Genomic DNA, 14,811 nt, shown 5'->3' with positions numbered 1-14,811 from the left:
TTGACGATAATGATGTAATTAAGATAGAAAATGGTTCCACTTGTTTACAAAGTATTATTATTATGAGGTTAAGTATAAGGTATAAATTTGCGCATGTAATTAAAGAAGAAACACATATATTCATGATAAGTATACAAAAAAACTGAAATCTAAGAACGCAAATGTTGAAATATTACCAATAACGATTCAATATATATATATGGTCTAATAGTAATTAATACAAAAAAAAAAATAATATGATATGATAATGTGTAGCATCAATAATGACGCTATAATTATAATATGCAAAAGAAGTACATAATATAAAGAGGAAAGGTAGGGTGATATAGTGACTAATGATAATAGTAATTAATATTTGGGATATATGGGAGTACTTAAACGCTTGCGTAATTCTAACTAATACATAATTCAAAATTCAAACGAAGTAGTAGTAAGGTAAAGAAAATTTAGGGTCTATAGGAATACTTATTGTTAAACACTAGAGTAATTCTGAATTAATACACAATTCAGATTTCAAATGAATAGTGGAGTAATAAAAATTTAGAATATATAGAATTATTTAAATGCTACAATAACTCTAAGTTAATACATAATTCTGGTTATATATATATATATATTTTTTTTTTTTTTTTTTTTTTTTTTTTTTTTTTTAGACTGAGGGTTCCACGTCGGCGGTGATTTTTGTGCAAAGTTCGGCGTGGCCAATCCGAATTAGCGCGTCCCTAAAGTTATATGCTCTATCGAACATTTTGGTGGTCTCCATATGGAGTTTCACCAGGGCCGCACCCTTTCTTAGAGGATGGACTATATTTATCCATCCATCTTGTCCCTCTAAAAGGAGTCGACACAGGTCTCGTGTCATTATTGGCCACGTTTGCCTACCATTAGGGGCTGCGGTGTGGGCTAATCCACATATTATGGCTTGCCAGGATACCCCCTTAAAACGGTCTTCTAGGTGATACACTTCGCTCATACGGCGCCACACTGTTCTTCCCCAGTCGCCGAGCATTATTTTGACCAACCAAGTGTTTTTATTTATGCTTTGTATAAACCCTCGCTTCCATCCTTTCTTGTCTTTAACCACGACCTCTAAGTCCTCCTTCATATGGTGAGGGTATACGAGCAATGAATTGGCTCTCCTATCCATCCGGAATTGGATTTCTTCTTCCATTTCCAGGAGTTCCCTTGCGCTATTTTTTAGTTGTACCCAAAACAGCAAGGGTGATTCCGCTCTTACCACGGTCACCTTCAGGCGACCGCGAGTCAAGAATTCAGTGTCGATGTAAGAGGTTTCCATTTCTGTATATAAAAAAAAATTTTACTGTTTTTGGTGCATGGGGAGATCCAAAAAGGGGGTTTATTGTGTTGGCGGTATGCCTTGCTTGATATGTGAAGAAAACCGGGGGGGGGTTATTGTAATTGGCGGTATGCCTTGCTTGATATGTGAAGAAAACCGGGGGGGGGTTATTGTAATTGGCGGTATGCCTTGCTCGTTAAAATTTCGCTTCTTTAAGCTCCAAGGTATATGTAGTATCTTCCCGTGGGGGGAGGAGGGGGTAGGTAGCTGTTGGAGTTGTGTTGTTTTCCGTGTGGATGGTTTCAGGTGTCTCGTTATTTTGGGTATAGGGAACCGGCACGCTGGCTTTCGATTTTTTCGATTGCCTTGTTTTCAAATGTATTAGTAGATGTGTTAGGGAGTCCCATAGGGCTCCTAGCAGGTACAAGGACCACCCGTACACTGTGTGTAAGGCGTAGCCGTGTACTATTGTGTCTAGCGTCAGTTTTATGACTCTGATGCTCAGGTATATTCCGATTAGTCCAGCGCTGAGATTCCCGAAAAATAGAAATTTATTCCAGAATTTGTTCCATGTAGATATTGCTATTTTTTCTATGGTGTTTGTATCAAGTAAATTGGAGATTGATCCCCCTTCCAGGGATATGGTTTTTCCCATCACCCCTCTCGCTAGGGAGTTGAGGACGGCAGGTCGTTCGGCTGGAAACATTATATGATCTCGTAGGTCCTTTAAATCTGTTTCCGTGTATATACCGCTGGTGGCGAGCGATCCTGGGCTGATGTATTTCCATACAGGCTTAGTCAATGGTTTTATAGTGACCGGCGGTATGGTATCCACTGGTCTTGGCATAAATTTGTACCAAGAATCTCCTAGCTGATACATGGCGGGTGCTAATGTGTTACAAGTGGTTTGCGTTCCTTGTTGCAATAATATGTGCGTTTGTGGAGTTAAATAATACGTTTGATTTTCCCGAAGCACGGGTAGTTGGTTGTAGCATCGGTTTGTTTGAGCGAGCTTGACTTCGACGGGTACGCATTTTACGATGTGAATAACCTCTCCAGCTAGTAGAGCCATATAGCCGGGCCCTTTCATTAGATGATATGCAAAAATATCTGGAGATTGTGTGGCTATGGCCAAAGCGTTTTGTAGCATTCGTTGCTCTAAATTACATTGTTGTAATAAAATGTCATGGTAAAGTTGATTAATTTGCGTGCGAATATGTTTTTCCACGTAAACAAACTTAGAATTCATGTACGTGAAGATATCGAGATTTGAAACGCGCGATTGTTTTTTGAAAACGACGGTTCCTCGTACAGTTTCGAAAATCATTAATTTAGGATGTTCGGTACGTATTATCGAATATCCGCAGACATCTTGTTTGCCTTTACTGGTTAGGGCGAATATTGTGTCTTGTGTGGTGAGAGAATATACTGTTTGGCCTTGCTCGTCGTCAATTATTTTGTAGGCGTACCCCTCGAATAATATTCCATAGTTATTAAATTTACAGGGACCTGCAGGTACGGTATTCCAATACGTGTCTCCTCCTTCGATGTCTATGCAATGTGTAGAGCCGAGTTGGCAAGTAATGCCGGATCTGAGTTGTACTTTATTAGTGTTGATGCGTACGTCGGCAGTGTAATCCTGTAATGTGATTTTTACAGTTCCGACTACAATGACATCCGACCATGTTCCGTAAGGATCTGAGTATGCTCCTCCGTGGCATTCGCCGTAGTTGTCTACTTGACCAGCTAACGTAATCGGTCTGGTTATTGTGCTATTGGATTTAAGTCCTGAGATAAGAGTGCTTCCTACTTGATAACTTCCGTAACTATGCATTCGCCTGCAAGCCTCGCGAGTTATTTCTTCTATATATGAATATTTTCCGTTATGTACATCCATTGTGTGAGAAAACATTCCGCATTTCTTGACTAATCGGTCGATTTCAACTTTGCACTGTATTACGTGCACTGCTTCGAATTCATTAATTTGTAACAGCTGCACGTAAACTTGATCCGGTTTAATTTCTTTACGAGGGATATCGCATTCCTCGATGTTTAACAGTGATAGCGTGGTTAGGTTTGCGGAGGAAGATCCACAGTCATATCCTATTAGCCCATGTGTTGGATGCAGGTATACTGCTAGTATTATTAATATTGCGATTATTCGTCTGAATTTGCGATCCATCTGAAATATTAATTATTTTTGTAGGTGTGTGTATCTTTTTCCTCTTATAACCTTTATGTATTTCTACTTTATTTTTATTAATATTATATTTTGTATTTTATATATATATATATATATATATATATATATATATAAAAAAAAAACATTTATTTTTGTGGAAAATTAATCCTTTTTGTTGATTATTTAGTGGTTTTAATGTAGGAAATTCGCAATCGATTAGGATGCACGATTCGGCTATTTTTCTTTATTCTAATTTTTACATTATTTTTATTTAATATTTCCAGTACTTCATGAGGTCCTGTATAGTGATCCCCGAATTTTCCGGGTTTTGGCCCCTTTAAGAGAAATACATGGTCTCCTGGTTTAAAGGTTTGGGGGTTAATCTTTCTATCGTAATATTTCTTCGATCTGTGTTTTGCTTCGATAACGTTTTCACGAGCATTTCCTTGAATTGTATGAAGTTGTGTAACGAGGTTTACTAGATAATCGTTGTAATTCGCTAATTGGTCGCTTGGAGGTAAAAGCTCGTTCGAAGGAATTCTGGCTATTTTTCCGAAGACTAATTCGTACGGTGTATGTCTGGTTGCTTCGTGTACATTAGTATTATAATTGAACATTGCAAGGCTTATCCATCTATCCCACTGTTTTTGTTCGTTTGCGTATTGTTTTAAATATTCTCCTAATGCGTGATGCGATCTTTCCAAAGATCCGTTAGATTGTGGGTGGAAGGCAGTAGTACGAAATTTACGAATTTTAAATAATTTTGCGGTTTTCCTCATTAAATCACTGATAAAATTTCTTCCTTGATCCGTTAATATTGCCTTTGGCGCTCCGAATATGCAGATGAAACGATCTACGAAAGCTTCTGCGATAGTTTCGGAGGTTTGGTTTTGTAATGGTATACCCATACAGTATTTGGTCAGCTGATCTTGTAAGGTCAAAATGTATTCGCTGTTTCTTTCTGTCTTGGGTAAAGGTCCGACAATATCCATGGCTACCTTGTCGAAAGAAGAGCCTGGTGTGTCTGTGATTATCATAGGCTGTTTTGTTTTGACGCGTACTAATTTTCTCAGTTGGCACTGCAAACATTGTTGTATGTATCTTTGAACGTCTAGTTTTAAGTTTTCCCAATAGTAATTGTGTTTTATTCTATTGTATGTCTTAGTGACGCCGCGATGTCCTCCGGTCGGCGAACAGTGCATCTCACCAATTATAACGGATCGTAGATCTTTCGGTGGATATTTAATTTGTCCGTTGCAAATGATTATTTTGGTAGTGGAATTAATGAATCTTAATTGCAGTTGCGATTTGATATTATTCCATGGAACGTTGTTGATAATTTCTGTTTTTGCAATGCTGAGTGTTCCTAAATTTAAATTTTCAGTCAAATTTCGTAAGTCGTGTATGACCGCGATAATTTGGTTGAGAGTCGCTGTGGGGCCTTCTCGTTCCGTCTCACTGATGGGTAAGACTATGTGGTAGTAGGTTTTGTATTTTATTGCTTTCGCTTTACCTAACTCCAGGGGTCCTATATTCGGGAGTTCGTTTCTTTCGAAGAGTTTTTCAGATCCTGAGTCTAAAGGTTTTCCGTAAATGTCGACAAAATACGCGACATTGTCTTTTCGCAGAAATAATAGTTCGCGAGAATCTATAACGTTGCTTTTAATTATTTTATTCTCAATGATAGTAGGTTTCATTTTTGTTTTTCTTGATTTTAAATTTTTATTGATAATTTCTTCTTCGTCGTCATCGCTTTCTTCCCTTTCTTTTCCATCTGTTTCTTTGTTATCCTGATCTTTGTCTGGCGGATCGTTTCTTTCTTCTATCTTTTCAGTATTGTTTTTGTTGTTATTATGATTTTCATTATTTTTCTTAATATTTCGTTTTGTCGCCTGACTTCTTGTTTGCATTCTGTTTTGTTTTGGAGGATCATGTATTAGCGCTTTTTCGATAGTTTGTGACGCTGGAGGTTCGTTTAGTTCTTCGGGGGTAGAAGGTATAGGATCGGCATTATTATCAGGGGGTTCTTCTTCGAGTATCGGTCCTTCAATTTCTTCGGTATCTGACAGATATAGTTGAAAATCGTCGTCTTCTTCTTCTTCGTCATCGGTTTCTTCCAGCATTCTGGAAATTATTTCTGCATCTTCTGGATTATTTGGATTTAATGTTTTTCGTTCTTTTATTATTTTGCAATCAATTTCTTCAAGATCTACTGGGTTTCTTGATAATGCGTCCGCATTTACGTTAGTTTTTCCTGCCTTATAAACAACGTCGTAATCGTATTCCGCTAATTTTAATCTCCAGCGAAGTATTCTCATATTTGCGTCTTGCGCGTTTTTAAACCACATTAAAGGTTTATGATCTGTAACTAGGGTGAATTTTCTTCCATATAAGTATGGTCTGAAGTGTTTAACGCAATATATTATGGCTAGTGCTTCCTTTTCGTAAGTGTCGTATTTCGTTTCGTCGTCCGTGAGTGTTCTGGAAGCGTATGCGATAGGTCTGTCCTTGTTTATTTCTCCTTGTGAGAGTATTCCTCCTACGGCTAAACCTGACGCATCCGTAGTTAAAATAAATGGTCGAGAGAAATCAGGGTATTGTAGTACTGGCTCTTCACATAATTTTTGTTTCAATATCTCGAAGGATTCTTCTTGAATTGATGTCCATTCGAAACGAGTGTCATTTTTTAATAGATTTGTTAATGGTTTTGCTAGTTTAGAGAAATTTGGAATAAAGCGCCGGTAATATCCGGCAAGTCCCAAAAATTGCTTAATATTTCTTGGGGTTTTTGGTCGGGGAAATTTATGTACTGCCTCTAATTTTTTCGGATCTGGTTTTACTCCATCTCTGCCAATTACGTGTCCCAAATAAATTACTTCGGTTTTTAAAAATTCACATTTATCAGGTTGTAGTTTTAAATTAGCTTCGCGAAGTCGTTCTATTAATGCGTTATATTTTCGTTCGTGTTCTTCTAAGGAAGTAGCATAAATAACAATGTCGTCCATATAAACAAATAATTCTTCGCCCTGTAATCCTGTTAATACTAAATCCATTAGGCGCTGAAATGTTGCAGGAGCGTTTTTTAATCCAAAAGGCATTCGATCGAATTCGTAGTGACCGAAGGGAGTAGTGAATGCAGTTTTGTGACTGTCAGCAGGATCCATTTTTATCTGATGAAACCCAGATGCTAAGTCGCATACAGAGAAATATTGCGCGCCCCCTAATTGATCTAATATATCTATGATGTTAGGTAATGGATATGCGTCCCCGATGGTCTTGTCGTTTAAAGCCCGAAAGTCGAGGACCATTCTCCAGCGCTTGTTTCCTTTGGAGTCCTCTTTCTTCGGCACGATCCATATGGGCGTATTGTATGGCGATTGTGAGGGTTTTACGATGCCTCCTTCTAACAGTTCCTCTACCTGCTTGTTTATTTCTTCCTTATGTAGTTGCGGGAATCTGTATTGACGAGTGTTAATTGGTCGATCATCTGTGGTTGGTATTTGATGTTGGAGTACATGAGTTGCAGTTAAATTTTCTCCGGGAATATGAAATTGGTTTTGACTGTTTGTTATTAATTTCTTTACACTTTCTTGTTCCTTTTCATTTAGATGTTCCAATCGTAATAATTCGGTAATTTGTATAAAGCGGTCTTTCTCCTTTTTCTCGGAAACCACCAGGCAATTATGCAAATCGTTGCTTGCATCGTTAATTTGTTGTTGTTTTCTTTTATGTTTAGATTTTCGTTTTCGCATAAATTTATCTATAATTTCTTGCGATTTATTTAATAAAGACGTCGAAACTTTCGAAGACGGTTTGGTTCTGTTTTTCATGCGTTTAGAGTTTTTAATGTTTAATTTTTCAATATTTAAATATTTTTGTGCCTTTTCAAGAAGGTCTTTTATAGTGACATGAGATGACTTTAATTTGTCATTGTGGTCTTCTGTGAATAATCCAACTTTCGGAAATTTGATATCTAGAATTGATAAGGAATTTTTCTCTCTTAAATTAGAACAAGATTGTGTCAAATCGCGTAGTGAGGTTTGGTAACTTCCCTCCTCGCAATTGACGGAGCTAGAATTTTCTGTCGAGGTTTGGAAATTTCCCTCCGAAATTCTAGAAATATCCCCTCCAGGAGAGGTTTGGTAACTTCCCTCTCCAAGGGATTTTGAATCATTTAAATTTTTGAGAGAGATTTGATAATTTTTCCCTTTACTAGAATTATTCAATTTTTCAAGAGAGGTTGGGTAACTTCCCTCTCCGTTAATTGTTGGATTATATGAAATTTCAGGAGAGGTTTGGTAACTTCCCTCTCCAAGAATTTTCGAATTATTAAAATTTTCAGGAGAGGTTTGGTAACTTCCCTCTCCAAGGATTTTCGAATTATTAAAATTTTCAGGAGAGGTTTGGTAACTTCCCTCTCCAAGGATTTTTGAATTATTAAAATTTTCAGGAGAATTTTTATTCCCCTTGTCAACATTAATTTTGTTTGTCCTTCGAGTTATTTCCGTAAATTTTCCTTCATCCTCGAAAATTTCTTCTTCGTCTTCGATATCAATATAAGTTTCGTTGGTGTTCATTGGTTCTTCGTTTATAGATGAAACTTCATCGTAATTGTTGACCGTCGGACAGTCGGATTTATGGTCGTCAAATAATTGATCCAACGGCTTTAAACGCAAAGTGGGTACGCGGACTTCCACTTCTTCGTCTAAAGTACTTATAACATTGAGATATGCTTTTCCGGAGATGTTCTCTACAATAGTGTCTCCTAAGTAAATTCCATGTTCTATTTTTAATTTTGGTATATATCCCACCTTTATTTCGGGGTTTTCTATCCTTACATAAAATAATGATTCGGATCTCGGAGACACTATTATAGATTCCGGTGAGAAAAACGGTATGTTAACTTCGGATACGGTCAGATATCCTTGAGCGTAATCTATTTTCGATGATGTTTGTTTAAAGAAATCATTTCCCAATATTCCGGATTGTGGAATCGGAAAGTCGCGAGATACTAAATGGAAAGATATCGGAATTCCAAGGAGATTTAAAGCGACTTCTCCGAGCGTATATACGGGATGATTATTTATACCATTTAATTTTAATATATTTGTATAGTTAATTTTTAGAGTTTTAGGTATAAAATTTTCCTTGATTATATTTGGTCCGGATCCCGTGTCTAATAGAAAGGTTATTTGCGATGGTATTTCGTTAATTTGGACCTGAACAGTAGGCACGCGACTATGTTTATCGAGGTTTACTGTTACGGGTCGTATGTCGATGGTTTGACGGCCTACTTGACTTCTTGAGATGTCGACGGGTGTGAAGTCTGTCCGGTCCCCCGTTGTGCACCCGACCCCGAGGGACCTGTGTAGTTTCCCTGATTATTTTCTTTTCGACGATTATTACTTGCGTTGCGTAACTGACAATTTTCAAGGAGATGGCCTTGTTCTTTACAATATCTGCAGAATGTATCGTTCTTCGTTGTCAGTTGTTGATTTATTTTAACACGACAATCCTTAGCGGAGTGTCCGAATTTATCGCAAAGTTGGCATGAAACTTTCGGTCTACTTTCCAAACTTCTTTCCTCGTTCTGTTTTTTCCAACAATTACTAGCCGAATGGCCAGGCCTTTCACACCATTGACAAGTAACCGTCGATTTATTAATTTGTTGTTGGGAAGTAGTTTGTCGGCATGATTTGGCGTCGTGGCCGGTTTTTGAACATAATTGACATATAGTAATTTTTTCTTGAATTACGTTTACTGACTGACGAGCGCGAGGATCGCGTTGGCGACATTTATCCGCACTGTGGCCGCGTTTTTTGCATATTTGGCAAATTAAAATCTCCGTTCCGTTATTCGTTTGAAAATCGTGCCCTTGTAAGGAAAATTGAACGAGCTTCCTACAACTACTTGCGGCATGTCCCTCTTTGAAACAGATCTGACAGATTTCCCGCACTTGATTAGTGTACGGTGATTGGCCTGTTTTAACGCCTTGGCCTTGGCGCAAACCTGTCATCTCTCGAAGCTCTCTTTCTATCCTTAGGGCGTCGGCGACAGTTTCTTGTACGTCTAAATCTCTAGCGATTCTTTGCTCTATTTCAGGCTTTAGCCCTCTAATAAAACACTTACACATGTCTTTTTCTACCGTTGTTTTTATATTTTGATTGGGTAAAATGTGACCGGAACTTCGATATGCTTCCAATATTTGTTTTCCAAGTAATTTAACTCTATTTGCGTAAGTGACGACATCCTCTTCATTCCTTTGATAAATACATCCTAGTTCTCCTTGTAACTGATATACATTTTTAGTGGGTCCATAAATTTTCTTTAAATAAGTAGTTAATTGCAATACAGTATCAAAATCTTCATCCCGAATTGTTCGACGCGCTTCTCCCACTATTCTAGTTCTTATAATTTTAGTAAATTGAGCCTCTGCTTCCTTAGGAAGCATAGCTTTCGCTTCCTCGCAACCCTCGATAAAATAATTTAGCGGAATGTTACTACCGTCAAAAAAGGGGACGGCGTCTACCGCGTATTTTAAGGTAGCAAAGGGGTTAGGTTGCGCCATGTTAAAAGAAAGTAAATTTTCGGGATCGCTTTCGATATCAAATTTTTCGATTTGATCTTTTATTGTTTCAGTAGTTATATCGGCGGAATCGTCGGAATCTGGCTCGGGCGATTCGGCTACTAAAGTATTTTCAGTTAAATCGAATTCTGAGGAAGGATCTTTTAACGAAAATTTTATTTGGCGAGATGTCGAAGTTGAAGGTACTAAAGGTGTGGATGTGTGAATTAATTCGGAATCAGATGGTTTAGATTTAGATTTGCGTGTTCTATGTGGTGTTGTTAATGCAGTTTTATATAGTTCTTCTATTTGATCTTTATCAGTTTGACCTCTTGTTCCTTTACTCATTACCGCTACCAGGAATCGCACATTTCTATCCCGGACGAGCCCCCAAATTTTATTTATGTTACGTCCAGACTCAAGGAAGGAAGAGTCGAAAGGAAGGACGTAACTAAATTTATCTTTTCGAACGACGGCAGACTATCCGTCTGTTCGACCCGAACGAACGTCTGGGCCCAAATAGGTCAACGACCGCAAGGGTCGCTCTTACTCTATTTAAAGGGCCGTTCGCTCGGTGGTCCCTTTTTGGCAAGAGAATTTAATCTCTTTTACGCAGGATGGGACCTTGTGCGATCCTGGTTTACGGGAATAAGTGGGAACGGGTTATTAATAAATGAAAATCATTTATTTTGAAATTTATAAATTTATTCCTAATATAAAGACGAAAGAATTTATATACATAATAATATTATTGACGGACTTAGTTGCTAATGAAGAGTGAATGTATGTGTATGTGTCGCGGGTGATACATTAGTACGGAGGTCTTCAATCGGGGCAGAAAGGGGTAAGAGTTATTGTTTAAATTTTAGGGTCCCGATTGGTGGTTACAATAATTTAAATGGTAATAGGTATATAAAATTAGTGTCCATGTGTGTGCGTGTAAGAGAGACTTCTAGGTTATATGAGTTCGGTAATTATGGCGGTGGAGGGGGGATAGGTTCGTAGGAGAAGGTGTGCAGGGACGGCTAAAGGATATCTTCGCCCGGGAACATACCAGGGGATGATGTTATTCCTATCGGTGGTCTCTAGAAATTCGCGTAAGGCCTCGTGGTCTACGGGGCCTGGACCAATCGTGAAAGCTTCCTCAGGGACTTCTCGTATCCCTGGGAGCTGGTTTATCAGCCAAGCTCTGAATTGCTCGTATGAGAGCTTGGCAGGCGATTCTGATTCTTCGGAATCGTCGTCGCTGATATCTACTACCTCAAACCCTTCCGGATGTTCCCTATTTACCGAGGACGTTGGGGATGAGGGAGGAGAATCTTCAAGGGTGATTGTTGAGGGAGCCGGAGACGGAGATCTAGGTGGCTCAGGGCGTTCGGGAGAAGCAGGGGGAAGAAAGGGAGAAGGGCTCCGCGGAGAATCGGCGTCCTCAGAGGAAACAGAGGAGTGAGGGGAAGGGGCCCGCTGAGGTATAGCGGGTTCGGGAGAAAGAGGAGAAGGAGTTCGCGGGGAATCGAAAAATTCTGCAGAAGCAGAGGTAGCGGGAGACGGCGTCAGCGGGGTTTCTATATGTTCGGGTGAGGAAATAGGAGAGACCGTAGGGTGATATGTATTAGTTGTCTCTGTATGGATCGGTGTGTTAATTTTTTCTAGGGAGCCGAAGGTTTCGCCCGCAGCCAGACTCCGTGCCAACGCTTTCTTTAACCGCCTATTACGCCGGTTTCGCGCCAATTTAACAGCGGTTCGCGAGGGTCGTCTCCTTGGATTTTCCACTACGAGAGCGAATAATAAAGTAACCGGGCAAGAAGAGTTTTTACTGAAAAATAACTCTGGGAGTTCTTGTAAGAGAAAAAAAAAAATATATATATATATATATTTATTTTTATATAATTTTGATATTTTAATTATTTAATAATTTAGTTAGTTATTGTATTACTTATTTGTTCATTCAAGAGAGAGAGAGAGAGAGAGAGAGAGAGAGAGATAGAGAGTGAGAGAGAGTAAATCACGGATTGTTCCGCTATCGCGGGAAATCCGGAGTGATTTCAAAAGGTAAGGGGATGATAGAAATCACGGATTGCTCCGCTATCGCGGGAAATCCAGAGTGATTTCGAGAGAAAGAGGAGATGGAAGAAATCACGGATTGCTCCGCTATCGCGGGAAATCCGGAGTGATTTCAAAAGGTAAGGGGATGATAGAAATCACGGATTGCTCCGCTATCGCGGGAAATCCAGAGTGATTTCGAGAGAAAGAGGAGATGGAAGAAATCACGGATTGCTCCGCTATCGCGGGAAATCCGGAGTGATTTCAAAAGGTAAGGGGATGATAGAAATCACGGATTGCTCCGCTATCGCGGGAAATCCAGAGTGATTTCGAGAGAAAGAGGAGATGGAAGAAATCACGGATTGCTCCGCTATCGCGGGAAATCCGGAGTGATTTCAAAAGATAAGGGGATGATAGAAATCACGGATTGCTCCGCTATCGCGGGAAATCCAGAGTGATTTCGAGAGAGAGAGAGAGATAAGGATGGGGGAAGAAAGGACAGTTTTTCGAAGTTAGAATTTAACAAGGATAATAAATTAATAAATTAAAAAGGAAAACAATTATAATTTAATTGAAGTCCCAGAATTATTTTAAGTATTATTAGTAAGGGTGGAGATGTAGCGTGCTTGATAACTTACTACTTATGGAGTGCGCAGGTAGATGTTAATTATTCCAGGTGTGAATCTGGCTACGGACTCCTCCGTGAGGATGGTGTTCCACTCGCAGTTGTTCACTCGCGAAAATCGTCGTACTCGGTGAGCACTGGGCACACGATGATTTCACAAATGTCACTGCGAATGCTCACGAGTTCGAGATTCTCTCGAAGGATGGTGATACAACTTTTCGCGATTGATCCGCGAGCGTAGGTTTGAGAAAAGATTGATATTCTCTGAGAGATGTTACGGGTATATATACCTTCTTGCTCCTCCTTCCCGTTAGTTTGTTAATATTTCCTGACGAATAGGGAATTTTTCAATAACGCCCTTTCAGTCCCGGAGGCGTCTCTTGACTTTAAAAGTTTATCGGGATTGGTCAGGGCTTTTGTTTAGGGCCCTAGGTTTTGACCAATGGAGAATTTGTTGAGGTTTATATTTTTATTATCCTCTCGAGATTTCGATATCGGCGGCGGTGTTTGTTGTTAGTTTTTCCTATATCGCGATATTTGTCGTTTGTTAGTGCCGCTTTTATCGGCGGGTTCTCGCTTTATTGCCCTCGCGTGTGGCTTAGAGCTTGTTTACTGAGAGGCGATGCGTGTGGCATCTTTTTAATCTTTATATTTTTCGCCGCTTTCTCGCGAGAATACCCGCAGGTGTGCTATCTTATTTTGCACACTTTCGTTTTCATTATTTGTTTTCCCCTAATTTTACTAGGGAAGGATTTGCTTTCGGCGCGTTCTCGCCGTCTTTATGTTTTGCCGATATGTGATTTTAACTTATTATTCGCGAGGGTGTCGGCAAGAATCCGCTTTCGGCATCTTTCCGCCTGGTCTCTTTTATTTACCGATTTTGTAATATTTATCGGTCGCTCACGATATCTGCAGCTGTCCGTTTCGCTGGGCACGTTTTCGTTTTATTATATACGTGCCGCTTAGATTATTATTATCTTTTTTCTTCCTTTCTTATTTACCTAACAACAAACTTCGCCTTGGTCGTGGGAAAGAAAAGAATCGTGAAGTCCGCCGGACGTAACAATTTTAATAGTTTTCAATTGCACACATATCAATATTGTTATATTAGAAGAAATAAAACATCAATATAGATCTGATAAAAATTAGTTATATAATATATTTTTATTTAATTAGTGATGACCAATCTAAACGCGTGTTCAAAAAAAAAAAAATATATTTTATAACAAAAGAGGTATTTTATAATATCTTTGAACTGAGCCTACTAGCCCCGGTCTCCTCTAGTCTTCTCGTTATGCATTTATATTCAAATAAAACAAATATAAACATTTTTCCATTTTTTATTATAAATATAAATAATCGCACTAAATCGCAATTGTAATTAATTGCATACGATAATATAGTATGATTTTAAATTTATATAAATTTCTGATTGAAGGGAAATGTAGATAAATGGTGAGATTTATTCAATGATCAAGATTAGTAAGGGGATTTACGATTTTATAATATTATTCTTTGCATAAAAAAAAAATCCGATTTAAAAACGAAATAAATACGCTTTTATAAAGTTATTATGTCAAATTTGTGAATTCCGTACAATAATTTTCAATATAAGATCTTCAAAAAAAATTGTAGGAATATATGGAATGAAAGCATAAAAATTTCATATTCGATGATACTTTAAAATTTTCTTCGGAACGACTCTAATGATGTCCACAGTTTTATAAGCGTTGGACCGCTAACAATGCGAGTTCATACGATTAACAACGCCAAACTCATAAGTCTCGAATCTTCAAATGTATGCATGATGATGATCGAATCGACGTTACACCGTATGTTCGATCTCGATCCATGCATTGATGTATCTTTTGATCGATTGGTTAAAATTACCGAGACAGTCGATGTTAAATTTATACAATTTTCAAATATCGCGTCCAATGTAACGAGAATCCTAAAGAAGTATCAAATGTAATACGCGCTAGTGACGCCTTCAATAAACATCAACTCATCGATTGTGAACTGGCAGCTTTAATTTTTAGTCCATAATATGTAAGAAAAAATATATAAATAAAGAGTTTTTAAAGTCTAAATTATGATGT

The 14,811-nt window shown here is 38.3% G+C and overlaps 2 protein-coding genes across 3 annotated transcripts; both read right to left on the bottom strand.

Annotated features, from left to right (window-relative positions):
• Positions 1-628: 628 nt before the first annotated feature.
• Positions 629-13,770, bottom strand: LOC145948280 (uncharacterized). 2 transcript variants are annotated; one of them, XM_083058003.1, is made up of 2 exons: positions 2,169-4,241; positions 629-955 (listed from the first exon to the last, which is right to left on the bottom strand). In XM_083058003.1, the coding sequence occupies exons 1-2, from the start codon at positions 3,477-3,479 to the stop codon at positions 650-652; spliced, it is 1,617 nt and encodes a 538-aa protein (XP_082914129.1). In that variant the 5' UTR covers positions 3,480-4,241; the 3' UTR covers positions 629-649. The 2 variants fall into 2 exon arrangements, with proteins under 2 accessions (XP_082914129.1, XP_082914128.1); XM_083058002.1 differs by adding an exon at positions 12,726-13,770 and having other exon boundaries at positions 634-3,479.
• On the bottom strand, positions 8,770-10,604 carry LOC145948281 (uncharacterized). Its single transcript, XM_083058004.1, has one exon. The coding sequence runs from the start codon at positions 10,390-10,392 to the stop codon at positions 8,770-8,772; it is 1,623 nt and encodes a 540-aa protein (XP_082914130.1). The 5' UTR covers positions 10,393-10,604.
• Positions 13,771-14,811: the final 1,041 nt, after the last annotated feature.

The sequence above is a fragment of the Prenolepis imparis genome, unplaced genomic scaffold, assembly GCF_030444845.1.
Source record: "Prenolepis imparis isolate NDT839.2.m4 unplaced genomic scaffold, iyPreImpa1.0 SCAF_317, whole genome shotgun sequence".
NCBI classification, from domain to species: domain Eukaryota; kingdom Metazoa; phylum Arthropoda; class Insecta; order Hymenoptera; family Formicidae; genus Prenolepis; species Prenolepis imparis.
This window is presented reverse-complemented; position numbering and strand designations above follow the sequence as displayed.

Bases quoted from the DNA above. Each gene is read 5' to 3' on its own strand.
- LOC145948280 (XM_083058002.1), bottom strand. From the start codon at position 3,479: ATGGATCGCAAATTCAGACGAATAATCGCAATATTAATAATACTAGCA.
- LOC145948281 (XM_083058004.1), bottom strand. From the start codon at position 10,392: ATGAGTAAAGGAACAAGAGGTCAAACTGATAAAGATCAAATAGAAGAA.